The sequence below is a fragment of the Barbus barbus genome (genome assembly GCF_936440315.1).
Source record: "Barbus barbus genome assembly, chromosome: 11".
Lineage (NCBI taxonomy): Eukaryota > Metazoa > Chordata > Actinopteri > Cypriniformes > Cyprinidae > Barbus > Barbus barbus.
The window spans coordinates 28,518,349-28,541,874 of NC_136739.1; the positions used below are offsets into that span (position 1 = coordinate 28,518,349).

A 23,526-nucleotide genomic window follows, 5' to 3' on the forward strand; every position below is an offset into this window, starting at 1 on the left:
ATGTTGTGATTCGTCTCAGAGCTTGTTAGCTTGGTTCAACACAGAAAATTTTATTGAAGTTTTTTTTAAATCTCAATGGAGAAAATGTGAAAACTCTGTCTAAACCCACGGCTGCTGAAAAGGGCTGGATCCCAAGGTTTTTTCTTTTCTACCTTAAACATCCAAACAAAACAGTGAAAATCGCTGTACAAATCAAACTGACCTGACGTTTGCTGAAGGTAGCAAGGGATTTGACCTTACTTCAACCATTAATTGTCTTGTCATTGCACAAATACCACAGCATGAACACAAACACAAGAATATTACGTGCTTCTGGCACAACACACAAAAAACTAAACAAGCCTCAGGACAGATAAAGAGTAAAGGAGAAATCGGTGTCAGATCAGTGTTTATATATCTCAGTCTGAATTTTCTTGAAAAGGAAATTGGAAAAAAACAGTTTTTTTCATCCAAAACAGTATTCATTCAGTTTTCCGTGACTGTTTTACACCTTCTGCCTCGTCTTTAGAATTAAACGGGGTAAAAAAATACTATCTGTGCTTAAAAGTGTAGAAACAAGATCAAACGAAGATCAGACTGAAATGATCAAGTAATATTATAAAAAAAAAGAAGTTTAGAAGTAATATTATCAATCTTTTCTCATTGTTAGGTAGCTGAATGAAAGGAAAAGGAATTTAAATGGAATTTACAGAAATTCAGCAGAAGATACATCCATTTATCCATACATCTATCCAGCCATACACCTGTCCGTCCATCCATCATCCAGACTTACATCCATCCATCCCTACATTTATCAATTTATCTATCCATTTATACATCCTTCCTTACATCCACCCATTCATCCATCCATCTATCATCCTTATATCCAACCATTGTTACATCCATCCATCTATCCATCCTTCCTTACATCCATCCATCTATCATCCATCCATCTATCATCCATATATCCATCATCCTTCCTTACATCCATCTATCCATTTATCCATCCTTCCATTTATCTACCCATTCTTACATTTATCTATCCATCCTTACATCCATCCATCCATTTATCCATCCATTCATCCTTACATCCACCCATCCATTTATCCATCCATCCTTCCTTAGATCCATCTATCCATTTATCCATCCATCCATCTATCAATCCATCCTTACATCCATCCTTACATTTATCTACCCATTCTTACATTTATCTATCCATCCTTACATCCATCCATCCATTTATCCATCCATTCATCCTTACATCCACCCATCCATTTATCCATCCATCCATCCATCCTTACATCCATCCATCTATCAATCCATCCTTACATCCATCCTTACATTTATCTACCCATTCTTACATTTATCCATCCTTCCTTACATCCATCTATCCATTTATCCATCCATCCACCCATCCATTTATCCATCCATCCATCCATCCATTTATCCATCCATCCATCCACCCATCTATCAATCCATCTATCAATCCATCTTTACATCCATCCATCCATCCATCCATCTATCCATTCTCCCTTACATCTATCCATTCATCCATTCTTACATTTATCCATCCATCCATCCTTACATCCAGCCATCCATCCTTCCTTACTTACATCCAGCCATCCATTTATCCACCCATTCTTACATTTATCCATCCATCCATCTATCCATTTATCCATCCATCTATTCATTTATCCATCCATCTTCAAAGTTTGGCGTGACAAACCTTTCTACTTAAAATGTGTTATATGAATTTATGAAATTCTTTGTAGCTTGGTTTTACTAGGAAAGAAGCTTTGAGTTCTTAAAGTTCAATTTGTCCTTAAAGCACATAGATGTGAGTTTTAAAAAATTATTAGTTGCGATATAACCCCTTTAGACAAACCATTTTAAACATGCTCACTCACACGTTGAATCATGACCTTCCTGAACACAAAACACACTTCCACAAGCTCACAATTCACAGAGGAAATGGAAACAAACTGTGGGATCCTGTGAAACAACCCTGCTTGTAAAAAAAACAAGAGATGTTAAGGATTATTTAAAGAAAACATATCGTCACATCTGGCTCCGGGACTTTGAAGCTGGTGCCTTTCCCACAAGTGCTGGTTAACTGCATGGTCCTACAGCGGTGGGCCGGTCGGTTTGGCCAGCCGTCTGCCTCGTAATGGTGCGGCGCGCCTCATCAAGATTGGCCCGCTCACTCTGGTCTCTGAAGCTTTAATCGAACTCGTCTGGGAGACAAACTAGCATACGTGCACCTTCATGTGTGCTAGATGCATCTATAAAACACATTTTAAATGGTGGCATGCACAGTCTACATCAAAACGCCCTTAACTTTGCAATTAGCTAGTCTTTCCCACCAAATTCACATGTGGGCCAGACTCTGGGTTTTACGAATCTGTCTATGTAATTGTGAGTGATGACATCTGAAAAAAATGAGTGGAATGTGATAATGCCTTAATATGAAGAAATGACAAGCATGCCATCTATGGATAAAGACATCCATAAACACGGGATTAGCTTTGAGTGCCTATTCATAACAATGTCATATCGCAGTTTGAAAAACTCAAATGAATGAGAAACTTCCCTTTTGGCAAAGCGGAGCCTGGAGCATTTCTTAAATTCAATACAAAGGCGGAACGTGGATATATTTCACCCCGAATTGGATTAGCTGAATTAGATATGGAAAACGTAGAAATGAAACAATGACAGCATATAAATCTCATTACTCTCTCATCGTTTCCATTGTTCTGAGGAGGTTTTGTTTAAACTAGTCCTCCCCTCTCGGGCTTCCGCCAGCACATCTATCTTTCCACAGCGGCCAATTTTCCAGAGCACTTGTTCGGTAATAACAAATGACATTTTGGTAACCTTACAACACTAATTCTACACTTCACAGACCATAGACTAATATTCGCACTGATTTACCCACAAAAAACCCCTGAAAATCACCTCCTGATTACGGTTTTATGCAAGTAATACAGGCCTCTGCACACTATAAACAAACACACTGGCATCCAATATCACTTCTTGGGTAATTAACTTCCTCTAAAGTCCTGACTCTGGCCCTGGAAAACGTTGTTTTTTCTTTCAGTTTTAACATTCTGAAAAGCACAACAAAGAAAAGTTACACTCTTAAACATAAAGGTTCATTACTGGCATCAATGCTTCCATTAAAGCTTCCACTGCACAAAACGTTCTTTATATTGTTAAAATGTTCTTCAAATTAAGGAAAATTGGAACCGTTCACAGCCCTGGGGGGGGGGGGGGGGGGGGGGGTTGGGCTTTGGAACTAAAGTTTTTGTAAATGTAATAATTAAGCATAATTGTGAATTCACAAACGCTACGATTTAATTAAATGATGCAGTTCTAACACAGTATATGTGCTTTAATTATTTACATGCATGTAGGTTAAGTACGTGTTCATCAAATTTGCACGGTAAATCATTTGTAAATCTACATAAACACAGGAGAATACATCGTGGTTTCAAAATAAAAGCTCAAACCCTCACTCTGAGTTTACACGTTGTGATGTCCACATATTCATTTAATTACAGCGGCTGTAGCATTTCTGTCCTAAAGAAATGGGCAAATATGAAAGATTAAGTGTATATTTGAATTAAATGATGCTTGGTCGATATTAAACATGGATTAGATTGCGCAGTAATGTGTAAAAATAATCATCAGGCCGTTGGCGCCCCTGCAGGCCTTTGTTGTAATGCGTCATCTACATTAGCTCTATTCTTTATAATACATTATGTATTTTAACAGTTTTGTTCAATAAAACCGTATGATTTCTTGCTTTTGATACTTTATTTGAACTAATTATTATTGCATCATTGCTATTATATATGTATTTTAAGTCATTTTAAAAACTATTGTTCACTTACATAAATTTTTATTAACACAAAAAAAAATCATTATAATTATAGGGCCTTATGAAATCCGTTTTACTTCCAAATTCATTTTTTTTCCATTTTAATATTTTTTTATACTCTGTTTTAATGGTTAAATTAAATTGTATTAATCAAAAAGCCTGTCTAATTGAGTTTTACAGCTTTATCTGTACCAAATTCTGTTTTCCATTATTTTCTGGATTCCATTTTAACAGTTCCATTACATTTTAATAATCAAAAGCATCTCCAATTAATTGATTTTATATTAAAAAAAAAAACAAAAAAAATTTTTTTTTTTCAGAAATTTGCATTTTTCACCTAAATGAATTTGGTAAATAATATTTCTGGTAAATACACCTTCAAAAAGTGTTTTTTGATTATAATTTTAGTATTAGTAGACTAGAACACGTGGATATGTTGTCATTCTTACACTATAATACTGAACTTTGATTTCAGTGAGCATTTTACTTTTGCTTTAAAAAAGGATTTCATAGAAATTTGGATTTCATTTGGTTTAATAAAATATTCTTAAGTAAAATTGTAGATTTTTTTTTTGTTGGAAATTAATCGTTTAGATTAATCGATAAATTAGTCGATAGATTAATCGAAATAAAAATAGTCGTTAGTGGCAGCCCTAATGAAAACGATCAAAAACAATTTGAAATTTCACACTAAAATTGAAAGAAATATTAGAAATATTTTCTGACATTTAATAATATGAGAAATATTAGAAAATGTGCCCTATCGTTATGAGCATTAAAGGTTTTCTTTTTTGCATTTACATTTTTATGCAATTATGGGCCAATTTTCACCACCCTGAAGCAAAAAAATTAAAACATTAAAAAGAAAAAAAAAACAATTAGACTAAAAATGTTAATGTTAAATGGTAATTTCAAAACTCAAACGTAAAACACATTACTGTAATGACACACTGGATGTAAAAAGTGCTTACTTGTCATGCAAATGTTACAATACAAAAAAAGATCTTGTGAGATACACTTCTGGGTCACTTGTGTCATTTTTGGGAAGAGGAGTTCTTCGAGAAAATTATGAAATCTAACAGTCCTCAGGATAAATGTGATGCTGAACGCTACCCACAAACTTGTCATGAATTATTCAAAACCATCTGCTACCGAACTGGAGCTGAAAAAGGATCGAGGGATATTTTGGGTTTCAGTGCATCTGTGCGTGCAAAAGAGTCTAATTCTCTTTCCTTCAAGATTTTTCTGCATAAATGCACTGTAGGATTCACCTCCAGCAAGCATTACCTCTCCAAAAGGAAAGGAATGTAGGGCTCTCGGTAGGTTAGCTACAAGTAGTGAGCTCGATGTGAAAGGCTAAAAATATTAGAAAGCTACAATAGAAAATTTTTCCACTGCATGTTATGTGCACTTATGTAAGAACTAGGAAAAATAGCTAACAATAAGAGCCATAATTTCAACCAGACATCCACTGTATGCCAGTAGCTCCAAACTGTTTAACATAAGAACTAGTTAGAGTCCATGTTATTCACCAAATAACCTCAAGAATGATATTTCATTATTTTCATTTATAAGCACCAGTATAACAATATAATAGCATGGAAAGAAAACAAGCTGAAGTCACTGGGTTTGAATTAAATAAATTTACCCTCATTTGTTTGAGACAAGGACGACTCTTAGACTTGCAAATCCAGGCCTTAGCTTTCGGCAGATTAAAGAGCCCAGAGAAACCTGCGGCTAGATCTCCGCTAATAAAATTTGGGTGTTAAATAAACTGTGCTAGCGCCTCAAAGGGCCTGTAGAGCCCTAACTAGCGCTGGCTGGGCATCAGTCAGAGCCGGGCCTGTCTCAGTGTTTATGTTCGAAGCAGGAGAGTTGCCTTCATGACGATTTATTGACGCAAGATGCCCACAGTTCAGCCTGCCAGCAATTAATCACGGGGCTTGTTCGGGCCTGTGAGCGCGATCTCCCCACAACCTGAGCCAGGAGACGTAGGAAACCTACTTGTGAGATCGACACAACAGAACAAAACTACCACCCAAGATCCAGAATACACGATCTGTCATCCTTCAACACCAAACAACACTTCCTCCTGCTGGATAATAATTGAGCTTCATGAACTTTCATGTTCCTTCATGGGCATGTGACGTGGCAAACGTTCTCGTTTCGGAGAAAAAAGGCCCTGAGAAACCAGATAAAAATTGTTTTGGTGATGAAAGACCACTCCTATATCATTCACTTTCCTATAAACAGAAGTTTCCAGAGCATGGGATCCCTTCATGAGAAGTGGTGATGTAACGTAAGAACAAGCTTCACACGACATTCGATTCATAAACAGGGAAGATTATTATTTAAAGATCTGAAGAGGGAAAAACTCTCTGCAAACCTCAGGGTATGACGCAAAACTACAACTGAATAAACATGAAAACTGAAAACAACTTGCATAATTCAGTTGCTCTGATCTATATTGCAATTGCACAACCACACTTGAGATGCACTCTAGAGACAAACAGATATATGGGCCAACATCTGGCCAGTTTAGAGGAAGTATTGTGTAAAAAAGAAAACTCCTGTGTGTATATTGCTATTATATCGGCCATTCCGGCCACTGCTAAGTAAATGCACACTAGCAATCGATTTTTTTTTTATCTCCAGATGTACTGCTCACCGTTAAAAAAGGTATAGAAATAAATAAAGAAAGAAAGAAAAAAGAAAAAATGCATATTATATACATATATATATTAGGGCTGTGCGATTTAGGGAAAATATCTAATCGCGATTTGATTTGCGATTTTTAAGAGTGTATAATGCATAAGCAGACTGAATAAGGAGCAGGCTAAAAACAGTGGCAGACTGCGATTACGAGTCTGCTGTAGGGGAGCTCGGTGCACTGGCGTCTGCATCTGGATCAAGTTGCGTTCCCCATCCGCCTGCCCTGGGGCCAACACACCATTAGTGCCAGTTGTTTGGAGCAGTAAAGCCTGCAGACTAGCAGCCCTGACGTAAGCCTGCTGGCTAAACTGGGCAGTCCATGGGTACACAGAAAACAAAAATGTCAAACAATGGGCTCCAACACCCAGAAACGCAACAGAATGGAACGGGCTGATATTCCCGAAGGAAGTCTGAACTTTGATACAGCCGGATCAAAAACGTGTTTGCCAATCCAGAAGGTCTGGAGAGAAATGAAAGAGCATCAAGCTGTCCACCTTCAAATGCGTTGAGGGCCAATGAGATCGTCGAGCCTCAGGCAAAAGCTTCTGAGGTACTGAAATAAATACGAGTCCAGGGATGAGCCCAGAGCGCTAGAGCGATATTCATCGTTACTGGCAAATCAGCCGATGCTTTTCATGTGGCTCCTGGGACGAGGACGGCAAGCTGACAATCAAACAGCTGCTTGCAATGGCACAAGCTTCTGGACAGAGCGCAAGTGTTCACAAATGGTGTGGAATGGGATAGCTGGGAGAAAAAGGTTGAGTGGAGAAATACACTGCTGCACCAAATGTGTGATGAGACCTGAATGAACTAGAGAAGACTCAATGTGAAAGGCGATTACCAATATGACTCTATGACTAAAAAAGGTTGAAAGCATATGCAAAAACACAAACGTTTAAATTTCTTAAAAAGATTAGGCGTGTAATTTTTTTCCCCCAATGTTATCATACTTCATAAAAACTATATGCAAAAAACAAGACTTTCTTAGGTTGAGATTTAAGAAATTCCACATGCAATTATTTTATAAAATATATATACTGTATAATATTTTATTATTTAAAATTTTATACAATTTTATTTATAGATTTATAGAATTTTTTTATATTTTTAACTAATTTAAACATACAGTTTTATATTTACATTTATAATTGTTTTTAAAGTATTTAAAATGATTTCATTTTATTTCATATTAATTAAAAGTTATTTTAAAAGGGTACCCTTCACATATTCTTTAACAATCAAATATTATGTGTCTGTATCCGTCAAGCAAAATTTACATCAGTATTTCCAGCATTTAGACAGTTTTTAGACCAATTTGGGAAAGTATCTGGGTAACGTTTGAAAGGTGAAATATAAATGTGCTGTACCATATTCATGGTCTGATTGACAGTAATCAACTGATGAGTGTCATGATAGAAGCATATGACTAAAAATAGTTTCATCTTTTATTTACCTACAGGCAAAGTGAAAGCAGAAACTCTGAAATATTCTGTAACTTTCAAAATGGCTGCCGGCCAAGGCACTGCGGCACCACCCAGCATGGTGTAAAGAGCCTGAAAACCCCAACAACCCATTAGAAAAATAACTGGAGTCTGTGTTTACAGACACACACAAACAAATGACTACAATCAGCTTCAAACAAACCGCATTTGAGGCAAAAGCCAACAAAGCAAGTCAAAAATAAATTCCACATTCCTATTCTGCTGCTAAGCTCTGCTGAGTGGGTTTTGTAACGTTGCAATATGGCTCCTAAGTCTTCTGCGGTGTTTCTAGCACATTGCTATGTCGTCGCTAAAATGTTGTGAGTGGACTCCTGGTGCGTTGTATGTAGTTTCTAACTTTCCAAAAGAGCCTAAATTCTCTATGACATTCTGGTCTTTAGATATGGCTTGGGTCTCTCTTTTAGCGCAATTTATTGGATTTTTTCGCCATTTTATTGTCCACATCAACAAACCACATGATTTCAGATGCGTTATGGATTTCAGTGCCACTAATACTGTGCTTTACAGACCCATTTTGCTTTTAATATCACCAAGAAATGTCCAAATGTGTCTCTGCGTAGATGTGAAGGAGGGGTCTTGAGAAGAAAGTTCCCATTGAGGCACACTGGGTAATGTCAACAGATGCTGAAGGAATGTGATGTGGAAGAAAATACAGAGAGAGAAAGAGATCAGGGAATGACCTCTTCTGATGAGAAACACCGGATGAAACTGATGCTAGCGATCCCGGGCTGAAATTGCTCTTTCGGACCCAAAGCGGATTAGTGGACGGGATGTGTGAGAGGTGACATCAGGCCTCCAAATCTCCAATCCAGCTCAGAGAGTACAAAACCATTACATCAAGCCTGGATTAGCAAAACAGACCACCAAAGACGAAATCTTGCACCCTCTGAAGATCAAGAGACAGATGATTGGCTAATGAGTGCTGTTTCTGTGATCTACTCATGCAGAGCAAAATGCGGCTGTCAACATCATTACATAAAACATTCATATTTAGATGAAAGCCTGTCAATATTTCCAGTAAATATTTCAATATACTCATGCATACCCTACTACATTTCCAACATCATTACTCCAGTCTTCAATGTCACATGATCCTTCAGATATCATTTTGATTTGCTACTCAAGAAACATTTAATGTTAGTATAAATGTTGAAAACTGTTTTTTTATCTTTTGTAACATTACAAATATCTTTACTGTCAGTTTGATCAATTTAATGCATCTGTTGTGAATAAAAGTATTATTTTCTTTAAAGGAAATAATTATAATATATATAAATATAAATATATATTTATTTAATAACAAAATACGTTTTTAATAATATGGTCATGAAAACTTAATTTTCACTTTAAATTAACTTTTATGCTTATATAAGTGAAACCGTGAGGTAAATCATCATAACTTAAAGCTGCAGTCCGTAACTTTTTTGAGTTAAAAATGATCCGAAATCAATATTTGAGCAAGTACATAACCAGCCGGTGTTCAAAACTATCGCCTTACTTTAGCCCGATTCACAACGGTTATCTTATAATAATGTTTTCTAATTTGAGTGGTACGGGTAGGTTTTCGCGGGATTTTCGAGCATGGCACTGCATCATTATGACACGTCTGTAAACATAAAGAAGTTGTCCCGGCTAGTAGGCTATCGCACGTGAGGATGCTGCAGGTGGTGGATCATCTATAGCCTTTTCTCACAGCAGCTAGAATAATTAAATTTATCATTTTGATGGCGGATTGTAACCCAGAAAGGATTATGTGTTTATGAAACATATGTGAATGCAATTAAATTATATTCCAGTTTTAAATGTGCTTCTGATTACAGATAGCCTGGGATTACACAAGATTTGTATTTTAAAGAAAACCAGTTCGAAGGGAGCATAGTTTGCTTTTTGGGTTAAAATCATTTCTTAATATGAAATTCGAATGGCATGACAATTAGATATTAGACTGTACAGAATTGAAATCTACACGCTGTACACACTATATTCATAGTCACGCAATGATGATGTTGTTAACATTAATAATTTGAGAATAAAATATAACAATAATAATACTTTGCCAGGTTTGATGTGATATAAGATAACCGATCGTTAGATTTAATCACCATTGATAGCACGATTTATTGTAATTTTTTTTCCTCAGTTGGTCAGAACAAACATGGCAGACTTATTCTCTTGTTCAGATGACAATATACGGTGAAAATTCTTATTTGGGTCATATATTCCAAGATGTAGGCTAGAATCTGTGATTCCTGAGTACAGTATCCACACCGGTGCAGTGACTGACTGCCATACATTCACTTCAAAACATTAGATTAATCCGCGCTGGAGCCGTGCCGGAACACCGGATCACAAACCCAGGCACGGAAGATAATTCCGCACAGAGCTGCAATTCCAGGTTTTCAAACAGAGATGGCGACAAAGAGGCAAAACTTACAGACTGCAGCTTTAAATGATAAAATGAACAGTAAAATCTCATAGACGTACACTGAAGGTGCTACCAATTCATATCATATGGCCATAATTTAGTATATTATCATTCACGAATGTAAATCTTTAGTGTGGTTTAATCACAATGCCATCAACATTATTTTATAACAGCTACCAGTCGCATCACAGTGAATTTACCACAGCTAAGGTGGTTTTAGGCCAAGAACAGTACTCACTCGTGGTTAAATCCCTGTAACTGACCACTCACATGGCTCATTGCTTTACTAACCCAACGGCCACTCACAAAATGAAGCCAAACGACTATTGAGTGCTCATCTGTCTAGTGGATGATTCGATGAAAAGAAAGCGTATGAAACTCTATGACCTTTTCCTCTGCGAACACAAAAGGGAAAATATAAGCAGAAAGAGAGAAGAGGAAAGATAAAGGAAGAGAGTGAGGCAGGGAGAAAAAGCACAGCTCACTATTTTTTCCAAGAATAATTAAACTCCTCCTCGAGCTGACAGTTGGACAAGGCGGCCTTGGCAGAGTCGAGGGGACAGATATTTGAGTGTGAATCAAAAAGCTGCTCAAAAGCCTTTTCTGGCATCTCAAGGCTGATTCTCAACCCTCAAAGCCCAATCACGTGCTATTCCTGTAGCAGAGAAACACTATCCTCCTTTACCGAGAGAAATGGGTTTGTAATGGCACATATCTGGATCACAAAAGGTTTATTTACAGACAGACGTAATTGAAACCGAAGCGGAGTTGATTCAACAGTGTTTATCTTGTTCAGAGAAGGGTAACCCAAGATGAAAAGCACTGAAGTGCCACGGAGAGCTCTTACCTGGGCGGCTGTGGGAACTCATTGTGGCGACGGTGGCGGCTTTCTCTGAAGTGACTGGCTTGATAATAAGAGGAGTGTGTCCTGGCAGATGAGGATGTGAGAAACACCTCACTGCTCCTCTGGGGCTTGTTGGCTGGTCACCATGCACTGTTGAATGGGAAGACGAGTCAAAAGACACACGGGACAGAAAAGAAAGGACGATCTCAGAGGCTCATAGCGCCCCCTCTGGCCGTAATCCAGCTCGGTGTGTGTCGGTTCCTCTTCGCTCGATAAGATTGAACTGTCAAAAGAGCAAACAAAAAAACAAAACAGAAATTACACAACAACTATAATTAATGCTGTCTGCTGCTTACATATGCAGCATCTTGAACTGAAGTACAGCCTCTCAAGTGAGCAATTTGGAGCACTCTACATATAAACAGCGCTATATAAAGCATATTAGAAGACTTAACTAGCATTTGATTTCAATAAACTTTGACGTTAGCATGTAGCTAAACAATTCACTCAATACTGTGAGTGAATAAAATAAAAACATGAATAAAAATAAAGTTTAAAAATACATAGCATACACTGTTACTGTTGACAAAACTAATGAAAATATTTTTTGTTAATTAAATTGTAGCTAAAATAAATTATGAATAGATGAAAAAAAAATTTTTATAAAAATTTTAATAAAAACCTAAACAAAAATTAGAAATGTTTCTTTGGCAATTAACAAAAAAACTGTTTACATTTAAGTACTAAAATTATTAAAACTTACCCTAATTGAAAATAAAGGTAATTAGAGAAAAAAATAAAAATAAAAAAAACAAAATATATTAATAATACAAAAAATATATATATATATATATATTTTTTTTTTAGTGTTTATATACTATTATAGTATTTATTAGTATTTTGAAATTCTTTTATGTATTAAATTTTACACTTTAAATTTTGTTAGAAATTTTCGTAATTTTATATATATATAGCAAAAGCCCTAACAAAATTACGAAAATTTCTAACAAAATTTAAAGTGTAAAATTTAATACATAAAAGAATTTCAAAATACTAATAAATACTATAATAGTATATAAACACTAAAATATAACTGAAATATACCATTTTAATTCGATTCGATTTTTTTTTATTTGTACCATTGACAATTTAAATATTTATATTCAACATTTCTCTCACTTCGTCCAATTTTTATATCCTATTTGTCTAACAAAAACTGAATACAATCTCATAAGTGAATGCTTTTAAAACACTCGATATACAAAGCAACTCCGTATGCCGCCCAAACAGTGCTTTCACAGGGTTTGACTTGCAATAAATTTCAATAGTGCTGATCTGTGCTGTTCATTTTCAGTCATGAATGAACTGTTTTTATAATCAACATTCTCTCTATGTTCACCAGCTTGAATGAATTTTTGTTGCAATGCATTTTTCGATTGGCTTCTGTGTAAAACATGCAATGCCTTAGCATTTGATCAACTGGAACGCCTTACATTGTTCCCTACGTAGGCAGCACACTAGGTTTTGTATCAGAGCCAGATCTGAACTGCATGTCACTCAAGTAGGCTTTTCCTGGTCAGTATACATACGTGACAAAGGCCAGAGCAGAAGGACGCCATGACACATTTTTGACACGCGGCGGGGCGGGTGTAAACCACCCTTTACCAATCTGCCACACTGACACATTCCCTCCCAGCCTGCCATATTTGCTGTCACAAAGCTCGACAGAACTGACAATAACCATCACATGTCAAGCAAGACGTAACGCAGCTCGCCCCACAATAAGTGTGTGTACATTTCTCCTTATGTCCACCTGGAACAAAGGAGTCTGTCAGCATAACAACAGTATCTGGAGCAGTCTAGCAGCACACAGCAGGACATCACAGCTTAGCCATGTTATGTAACCATAAACATCAGCTGTTCCAAGAGGAATGAAGCCTATGAGTAAAGGAAAAATCACTCAGTCTATGAGGGTGGGTTAACTCCAACACCATCTTTTGTTATGTTATTTCTGTAAGTTTTGATGAATTGAACGCATCCTTACTAAATAAAATTATCAATTTATTTAAACAAAAACTGTACAGTAGTGAACAGTAGTGTATACAAAACAAATCCTGGACTGGTTTAGTTATAATTGTCAGGCGGTTTGAATGAGAGGTTGGTAAAGTAAGGAATTATGAAGTCAGATAAAAAGGAAAATTAGAGTTAGTTTAGGGTTTAAATCAAAATTTAAATTTTATTAAAGATTATAAAGATAAACAACAATAAAAACATGCACTGGTGAAGTAAGACCAGGAACATGCATAGAAAAAAAAAAATTACATTTTGACTTTAGCCTCAAGTAATCAATAAGTGGATGCACAAGATTCATATGTCAGCAAATCAGACCACAATAAATTCTGAAAATGTATCATACAGCATATGAATAATTGGGAAGTGCACATATTTTACTTTAGTGCTGTTCTAAATTCAGTCAAACCCATTGAAAACACCAGCTGCGATGAGGGAAACCATCACACAAAACACTCAAGGGCATGCCTGGTTTACATTTACACAAGACGACTCCAAACCACACATCTATGCCCTCAAAAATCACAAATAAAAATGAGACTGCAAGTACTCGATCCCAATTAAGCATGCCAAGAAAATGTGATTTAATCTTAGCAACTCCCAAAGCTGACGTGAATTTTTCCACACACACACCAGGAAAAGGTGTTGCATCACAGGCCCTAGAATGAAGCGAAGCACAACACTCCATTAATCCGTTTGTTTCAGAGAAGCACGTCTCTGCAGAACCACACACAATCTTTACGGGACGTCTGATTTTGCAGCTTTCCACTCAAAGAAAGTATGGCTTCTCACTGGGGCCAGGTGGCATGGATTACATGTACTGGAGGGAGTTTAGTTCCAGCTCCTCCGGCAGTCTTTTGCACTTGCTGTCATCACATGTCTCACATGGCACCGTTCCCGCCCCATGAGCGTAATAAACAAAGAGAGAAAGTGGACGTGCACGGACACAGTGGATAAAGATCTCGAGTAAATGTGAGAATGCATAGGCGGAGACTTGGGCCACAATGACATATTTGTGCACAAAGTTGTAGGTAAAGTGTACAACTGAAAAAAATGCCTATTTTATCAATGCATATTTGAAGAAGGAATGAGAATTTAATGATTTGGGTTCGGATTCAGGTTCCTTAATGATTTTTTAGTTTAGGGTCAGTTCTCAGATATAAAAACTTAAAAAAAAAAAAAAAACATAAGAAATTACTATTTCTAATATTTTTTAATCAATGCATGTTTGAAGGAGGAATGAGAATTCAATGATTCTGGTTCTGATTCCCTAATGATTTTTAGTTCCTCTGAATTTTTTTTTATTTTTTTTTTATGAAGTATCATTTGTAAGTGTGACAGTTCAATAAAAATAAGTGAAGAATCGATTCAACCAATTCAGTAAGTCATTTCATGATTTAAATCAATGATTCAAAATCAATTGATTTAACTCAATTGATGAGTAATTGATTCATTCCTTCAGAAAAAAAAAAAACACCATAAACTTTGCAAACTTTTTTTTTTCATTTAAGTGTCTGAGAATTACGGTTGATATTATAATTGATATTGAACATTAAAAAAAATGAATTGTTAATATTTTGAAAGACTCTTTTGAAAGTTCTTTTTAGTGAATCTCTAGAATTGTTCAAAAAGACTTATTCATCGAACCCCAATTCACAGTAAATAACTATGAATCTGAAAGAATAAAATCAAAAACCACTTTGACTAAAATTCAGTGAGTCACAATTTCAAAATGCATTGTTATTCACTATTAATTCATTCTTTTTGATTCATTTGAGTCATTTGTTTACAAATCAGACTACTTTTTTCCTATAAACAAAAGTGTCATTGAGTTCATTTTATTTATAATCAAGAAACATTTTCTTGATTCAATGAGGGAGTTATTTAATTCAGTGAATGATTTAATAAATAGAACTATTCTGTTTGTTTAAACAGTGCAAAGCAGAAATGACACAAAAATGACACACTTCACCTTTAAAAAGCTGCCAAAGAAAGCCACTTCTCCAACATCATTTGCAATGGTGTCCGTCTACATGAGGCGTAATGTTTTCCTGAGAGCGTTTAATGGAGTGAGCTTCCTCCCTGACCCGAACTGAACACTACAGCTCAGTCACTTATTCCCTCACGCCTCAGAGATCGCTGACCGACCACATTCGTCCCAAACCACAAATGGCCCCGGCAGCAAGACCAGCGCGACCGTGTGAACCGCAGTGACGCAGGGTTGACTTGAGGGAAACCCCAGATATAAAGTCAAAGTAGCATTTGAAGAACCGCAAGGAAAGAGACGTTTTCCACCCCGAGCAGCCCTGCTATTCTCAGCTCAGACCTATTTTAGCGAAGGGGTTTCTCTTGAATTGACATCACCATGTACGAGCGTGTCAAAACATGTTAACTGCACTGCATCGCAAGAGGTCAAACATCGTCTGGGAAAACTGTATTAACTTGTGCGTTAAATTTAGGCACTGCCATCCATGATATGCCTCTTAGGCTGATCTGAAGATGATTATTGCTTTAGATTCCCCTCCATAGCAAGAACGTGCATGTAAGCTTTCATCTTTCCAAACGGCTGGTTTCTACGCTCTGTGGCCATCACACTATGTTTGTTATTTCAGTCATGGTGCTCACGTACTAAAACAATACGAGTCCTACTTCTCAGGAGTCAGAGGCGTCTTCTAACACAGACATACATGGGTGAAATAACATCTGATAAATGACAAGATAATACTCACTCAAACGATTCAAATGAAACATATCTATCTTAAATGGGTTTCTGACGTATGTTGAAAGTGCAGTTTGGTTGGGTTGATACTAAAATGCTGGCTTTGGTATGGTTAGAAATCTTTAGATCAAGTCTGAAGTTTTAAAAAAGTAATAATAAAAATATTACAGCATCATTCTTTCTAAGGTTTCATTAATGTTATGTTCAAGCCAGCCTCAACTAAAATATAAAAAAATTGTTTTTTACCGATTGCAAGAAAAAAGAAGAAAATCTGCACATTTTCTGTTGTCATATAAATAAAATATTAAAAAGATATGAAAAAATGCATAAAAATATAAATATTATGAATGAATATCATTCTTTCTAAAATATCATATTATAAAATGTTATGAAAATGATCGCAATTGCCTGGAAAAGACGTAAAAGTGCACAATTTCAATTAATAAATATAATTATGAAATATAATAATTAAAATATCAATCACCATGGTCTGAAGATGTATAGCCACAACTAAATATATATATATATTTTAAATCATATGACAATTATGGTAATTGCCATAATAAAAATAAATAATATACTGTATATAAAAATAAATACAAATAGTACAATTTCATTCTTTCTACAGTATTGCAGTATTGTTAATACACAGTCTGAAGATAAATATAAATTAAATAATGGCAGTTGCCAGAAAAAGAAAAGTGCACATTTCCTGTTGTCAAATAAATATAATTAATATATAATACGATAAAAATATACAGTCATGGCCAAAAATATCAGCACCCTTGGTAAATATGATCAAAGGCGGCTGTGAAAATTAATCTGGATTGTTAATCCTTTTGATCTTTTATTTAAAAAATTCACAAAAATCTAACATTTCATTGGATAATAAGATTTTAAAATGGGGGGAACTATCATTATGAAATAAATGTTTTTCTCAAATACACGTTGGACACAATTATTGGCACCCCTAGAAATTCTTATATATAAATATAAATATCTCTGAAGCATATTCCCATTCATATTCAATGGGAACTCCAGCATATTTAGTTATCAGACACGACTGGAACTTCAAATGGGACTGGCTTCTATGATCAGATGAAACTAAAAAAATGAGCTTTTTAGCAGCAAACACTCAAGATGGGTTTGGTGCACACAGGGATAAAAAGTACACCATGTGTACAATGAAATATACTGCTGTATTTTTGATGTTGTGGACCTATATTTCTGCTGGAGGTCCTGGACATCTTGTTTAGACACATGGCATCATGGATTCTATCAAATACCAACAGATAAAAAAATCAATAAGTGACTGACTCTGTTAGAAATCTTATAATGGGCCATGTTTGGATCTTCCAACCGGACAATAATCCAAACACAAACCTCAAAAACAACACAAAAATAGGTCACTGAGCACAAAACCAAGCTTCTGCTGGCCATTCCAGTCCTCTGACCTGAACCCTGTAGAAAATGAGTGAGGTGAACTGAGGAGAAGCACCAACATGGAGCTGTGAATCTAAAGGATCTGGAGTGATTCTGGATGAAGGAATGGTCTCTGATCTCTTGTCAGGTGTTCTCTAACCTCATCAGGCATTATAGGAGAAAATTTAGAGCTGTTATACTGGCAAATGGAGGTTTCAAAAAGTATCGAATAAAAGGGTGCCGTTAATTGTGGCCAATGTTTATTAGAGAAAAACATTTATTTCATAATGATCCCCCCCCCCCCCCCATTTTAAATTCTTATTGTCCAATGAAAGGTTCGATTTTTGTGAAAAAATTTTAATAAAAGATCAAAAGGATTAACAATGCAGATTAATTTTCACAGCCTTCTTTGATCATATTTACTTGCCATGACTGTAGTAGATATAGACCATATAAATTAAAAATATATATAAATATAAATAATATTTCAGTTAGGGGGACCGAGTTTGATTCCCGTCTCGAGGTCCTTTGCCGATCCTGCCCCCCTCTCACTCCACCCAATGCTTTCCTGTCACCTCTCTACTGTCCTGTCCCAATAAAAGCATATAAACATAACTTTAAAAAATAAGTAAATATAAATAATATCTAAACAATAAATCTAAGTATTACAACATTTCTTTCTTTGGATTTTGAGTAAATATCACCATTAAGGTGCTCTAGCTCTCTAGACATCAGACATGGCCATTTATAACCCCTTATCCAGGTTTTCCATGATCACGGTAACCATTCAATACGTAACAACTGTAACGAGACATGTTATAAGACATTTAAAATAAATAAATAAATAAATCAGAATTGGAATGCTGGCCTAGTTTGAAATAAAACTGTGTCAAGAAAGCGGGGCACAATGCTAACAGATAGCTTCAGGACAAAAATCAGCCAAAGTCAGTCAAGCGTCCACCGACCCTGACTGCTCATGTCTGGGGGTGCAGATTTAACCTGGGGGAAAGAGAAGACACATATATACCCTAAGCAACATTTCGGTCTTACATCATCCTGTCTGGGACGAAAAAAGGGAGACATGGCCGACCAGCCGTCTAGGGTGACCATCACTGAGGAGCAGATCTGATACAAGCTGACAGGCCCGAAGAGAAAACCCACGCTACAGACATCAGCAGGAAAATGACACCCAATCCAATATGACAGAACGCCACCTGTGTTTGTACAATAGTCGCCGCTGCTTGCTCATGTACGCTACACAAGCAGGCCAAATATAATAGCAGTTAGCCATTACGCAGCACCGAAGGAGCTAATGACTGTTTAAAAGCTACTGTGCTTTTGATCAGAGTTACCATTTACTCTCTGGCAGGTCTGAATGAGTCAAAGCTGAGAACAAACATAGAACGCAAAGCCTTTGGGAAGGCATTACTACGCCTGACCATAAACATCTCTTTTTGCCAATGTCTTTGCCTCAGCTAAACCCCAGCTAAAGCTCTTTATGTCACATTCCATTAAAAACTACAATGTTGCGCAACTTTTGAGGGAAACGTGTTGAAAGGAACTACTACTCGCAGACGGGCAGTGATTTTCAGTTGGGTTTCTCGCCAGGGCTGACGTGGTAAATGGTGTTGTGTGCCATTAAATTCACTCTTATGCCACTATGCCCAAATGTTTCATTAAAGAATTGACTCAATCGCTGACGTCTTGGTTTGGCAAAGTAAACTAGTGCAAGACGTGTTAAAAAAAATGGGTTGGTGAGCAACAGATTGCGTATGTTTAAACCAGTGATTTGGTGCAGTAGGTGGTCATTAAAGGAATTAGATCAGCCCAAAATGAAAATTCTGTCATTATTTACTCACCCTCATGTCGCTCCAAATCCGAAACGTGAAAAAAAAAAAAAAAAAAAGAACAACGTAGAAACTCATACAGGTTTGGGACAACTTGAGAGTGAATATATGATGACAGTTTTTGTTTTAAGGTGAACTAAACAGTCCGATGAGCATCAGTTGAGCAGCAAGAATTCAACATCTCCATTTCCATACAGGCCTGTGTGGTTTCAGATAAACAGAGAGCAGGAAATGAGCCTTGTGACTGTGTGCCTGCCTGGACTTTATTCACTCTCTCACTGCAGTCATTCACTTTCCCTCGGCTGTTGTCTGCCTTCTGCGTCCTCCACTCGGTCTGCCAGCCCAGCGGAGCGTTATAACCGTTTCATGAGCTGACAAAGGCCAAAAGGGTCACAGTTAGGTGACAATGAGGTTCATATCACCTTGACTGATGCACTGCCCACAAACATTACATTTTCATTAAACTCATCCTATAAACAGACAAGCTTTTCATTAGTGCAATCTTGGGATTCGGACAAACACGGATTGCCAAATGAACCCAAGCCTCGCCAAGTTCTGCCAGAGCACAATGGAAAACCATACAGGCACTTAAGCAAACCAAAAGTGACACAGACTTAATGATTCCACATTGAGGCGACAGCACTCAAGCCACTCATTCTAATATCCAAAAATCAAAAGTCTGTCATTATTTACTCATCCTCGTGTCATTCCAAACCCACATGAATTTATTTTTTCTGTTAAGCATAAAAAATTAAGATTTGAAGCAGATTTTTCTGCACTTTTCCATATAACAAAAGTGATGGTTGCTGTAATTCTCCAAAAAGACAAAACAACAAAAAGTATCGTATATGGCTGAATGATTTGGGCACAAAAAAAAACTAAGTGTTATTTTACTGACAAAAAAATAAAAATAAAAGGATTGCAATTTAAAAAAATAAATGATAATAAAATAAAAATTTGACCAAAAGTTTTGCAATCATAAATCAATATGACTATTAATCTATTATTATTATTATTACTAAATAAAATATTAAAATAAGGTTTTTATTTTTTTTTTTCAAAAAGAATGAGTATTTAAAGGTATAGTTCACCAAATAATTGTCGTCATTTACTGAGCCTTATATTCACTTAAATCATTTGATAAAAGCCTTAAATCGCTATTTCAGTTTTATTTTGATTAATTGTGTAGCCCTTATATATAACTGACTTATCTCGGGGGAAACAATTAAGCAGAATGTTTCTTCCATGTAATAAAAGTGAATGGGGACAAGGGGCTGTCAAGCTCCAAAAAGGACAAAAAAGCACTACAAAAGCAGCATAATAGCAGCCCAAATCAATCTTGTACTATATTCCAAGCTTCTGAAGGCACATGAACACATTACGTGAGGAACAGACTGAATTTAAGTCACTGAATTGTTGCTTGTCAGTCATGGCCACCGTATGGAAAACAGGAGTTGCGCATTGTTATAAATATCTACTTCAGCACTCCACAGAAAAACAAAATCACAGAGTTTTGGAAAAACACAAGGGTGAATACATCATGACAAAAATATTCATTTTTGTGTGAACTAATCCTTTAAGGAGTCAAGTATCCAGAGACACAGCAAACAACACAAGGCCTCAGGGACATTAAGACAATCCTCTAAATAACACTGCTTGTGACAAACATCCAATTTTCCAGTTAGGGGACAACCTTTCTACGGATCGGCAGTCATACTTGTCATCTGTCCAGCCGCATTTACCACCTACAGTTACGCCTCGTCTCCTGTTATCGCTTTTCCTCGCTAAGCATCATGTAAAAGCGGCTGGAGCCAAATTCTCCCTCTCTTTCCTCTTCAGCCACAGATGCAGCAAACGGTGCAATCTGCCAGTCTCCATGAGTCATCCAGCACTGTTAATTATGTACCCTAAGGAGTAGACTTGATTAGCGAGGGTCTCAAACTGATTTAAATTGTAATTTGAGACTATATAAAGCATGCGCCTAAACATTGCCATTTAGTCACATTCACCAAGCGCTGTCGTTACTCAGAATGCTACTTTGCCAAGTCACACAGACTGGATCTGTGGACAGAGAGACACAGATAGGATAAATGATGCTGTATGCGTTTCAAGGGGAAGGGGTGTTGTATAATTAATTGCTCAATCATAGACGAGTCACCATGGGTTGACTAGAATGTCAATCAGTATGGCAAGTCTACAACTAAAAAGAACAGAGGCGCGAAAATAAACGTCAAGCCATTAATGGAAGCATAGATAAAACACTCAGTATCGTTCAAAGGTTTGGGGTCTGTAAGTTTCTCTCACCGAGGCTGCATTTATTTGATTAAAAATACAGTAAAAACAGTAATACTGTAAAATATTATTACTATTTAAAATAACTGTTTTTATTTGAATATATCTTATAATGTAATTTATTCCTATGACAGAAAAGCTGAATTTTCAGCATCATTAATGTCACATGATACTTCAGAAATTATTATAATAGGCCAATCTGCTGCCCAAGAAACATTTCCTGTTATTATCAATGTTGAAAACAGTTATGCTGCTTAATATGTTTCCAGATACCATGATACTGAATTCTTATATGAATAGAAAGTTCAAAAGAACAGCATTTATTTATTTATTTGTTTGTTGTATTGTATTTCTTTAAAAAAAAAAAAAAAAAACATTCACACTTCACCCCAAAATCCAACAAAAAAGAAAGACAGAACTTATATTTGGTAATACAAAAACATTCTTTAATCTATCTTTTTAGGACCATCACTTTTTTGCATTTATATATGCTTTTGCTTTTAGCTTTCTAATATAAGTTTTTTTTAATCCAACCATAAATCCTAATTATCATCATGCATTTGGACATTTTTTGTAGACCTAATTCTCAATAATGATTTTCATCAGATTATCATCAGTGTAATAGAATTATTTGATTTGAGTCAGCAAATATAAATTTATTTTTGCATTACAGTAATGAGAATGTATGAAATATTTTTTTTACCATGAGAGCTGAGGGGAAAATAGCATTACATTACATTAAATTCAATCCGAGCAGCTGAGTCCATCTTCAAGAATCGGCTAAAAACACATCTCTTCCATCTTTATTTGACCCTCTAACTCTAGCACTCTCTATTCTAATTCTATTCTTCAAAAAAAAAAAACATGCCCATTTTAGACTTGCGCTCCATTCATTTACTAACTGCTTGTTTTCTTTAAAAAAAATAATAAAAAAATAGCTTCTCGATTCTTTTTGTATTCTATTTATTTATTATACAATTAACAAAGAGCAAAAAAGGCCTCTAACACTAGCTTGCTCTATTCTATGTTTTCTTTTTATTTATTATATAATTTTTTTAAACTTGCTACATGTACTGCGTTACTGAGACTTGATATAGCACTTGCATATATATCATTGCTCTTTTGTTGATTTTGATTGCTTCCATTGTCCTCATTTGTAAGTGACTTTGGATAAAAGTGTCTGCTAAATGACTAAATCTAATTGTAACATTTGCATCAAACTTATGTCACAAAGCAGAAAATCTTTTAAAAAGCTTCATTTTCATTAAACAGTATAATATTTATAATTTCTTTCATTCATTCCTGGGGTGAAATGAGACCCTTGACATGAAGAAAAAAAATAAATTAAAAAAAGCAAAAATGTTAAAAACCCCAAACATGGTGTGCACATTATTTTTTTGTTTGCTCCCAGAAGTCAAAAAGTGCATAACAGGGGTCCTGGATTAACTCTCTGCTGCCAAGTTCTCAGAAAGCTGCTTTGACCTTCTTCCTGTGGGGCCTGGAATTTACAAGGTCTGAGCGCCGGTCCTTGAGAGCCGGAATGTGGAAAGACGAGCGAGCTTCCTACAGGCTGTGATTAAAGACTGGATTTATATGCCTGTGCATTATGCCACATGTTAAAGCTTCAACCACCAGCTATGTGTGACAGCTGCCCAGACCGACAGCATGATATAACCACCAGCGGACAACACAGTCGTCATGAACATGAAAACAGCCGAGGCTACTTGTCAACCCTCATGTTCTGTTTGATCGTTTACGTCAAGACAAGACGCAAAAACAACATTTAACCCTATCGTAATACACCCTAACAACTTTTAATCTCATGAAAAGAACA

General features: G+C 36.0%; 1 protein-coding gene across 1 annotated transcript in view; it reads right to left on the reverse strand.

Moving 5' to 3' along the window:
- LOC306876847 (histone deacetylase 4-like) overlaps positions 1–23,526 on the reverse strand; it is a 220,599-nt gene that overhangs the window by 195,234 nt on the left and 1,839 nt on the right. Inside the window, exon 2 of the mRNA XM_079428276.1 lies at positions 11,346–11,625. Coding sequence (XP_079284402.1) covers positions 11,346–11,367 — 22 coding nt within the window. The 5' untranslated portion in view covers positions 11,368–11,625. The remainder of the gene's footprint in view (positions 1–11,345; positions 11,626–23,526) is intronic.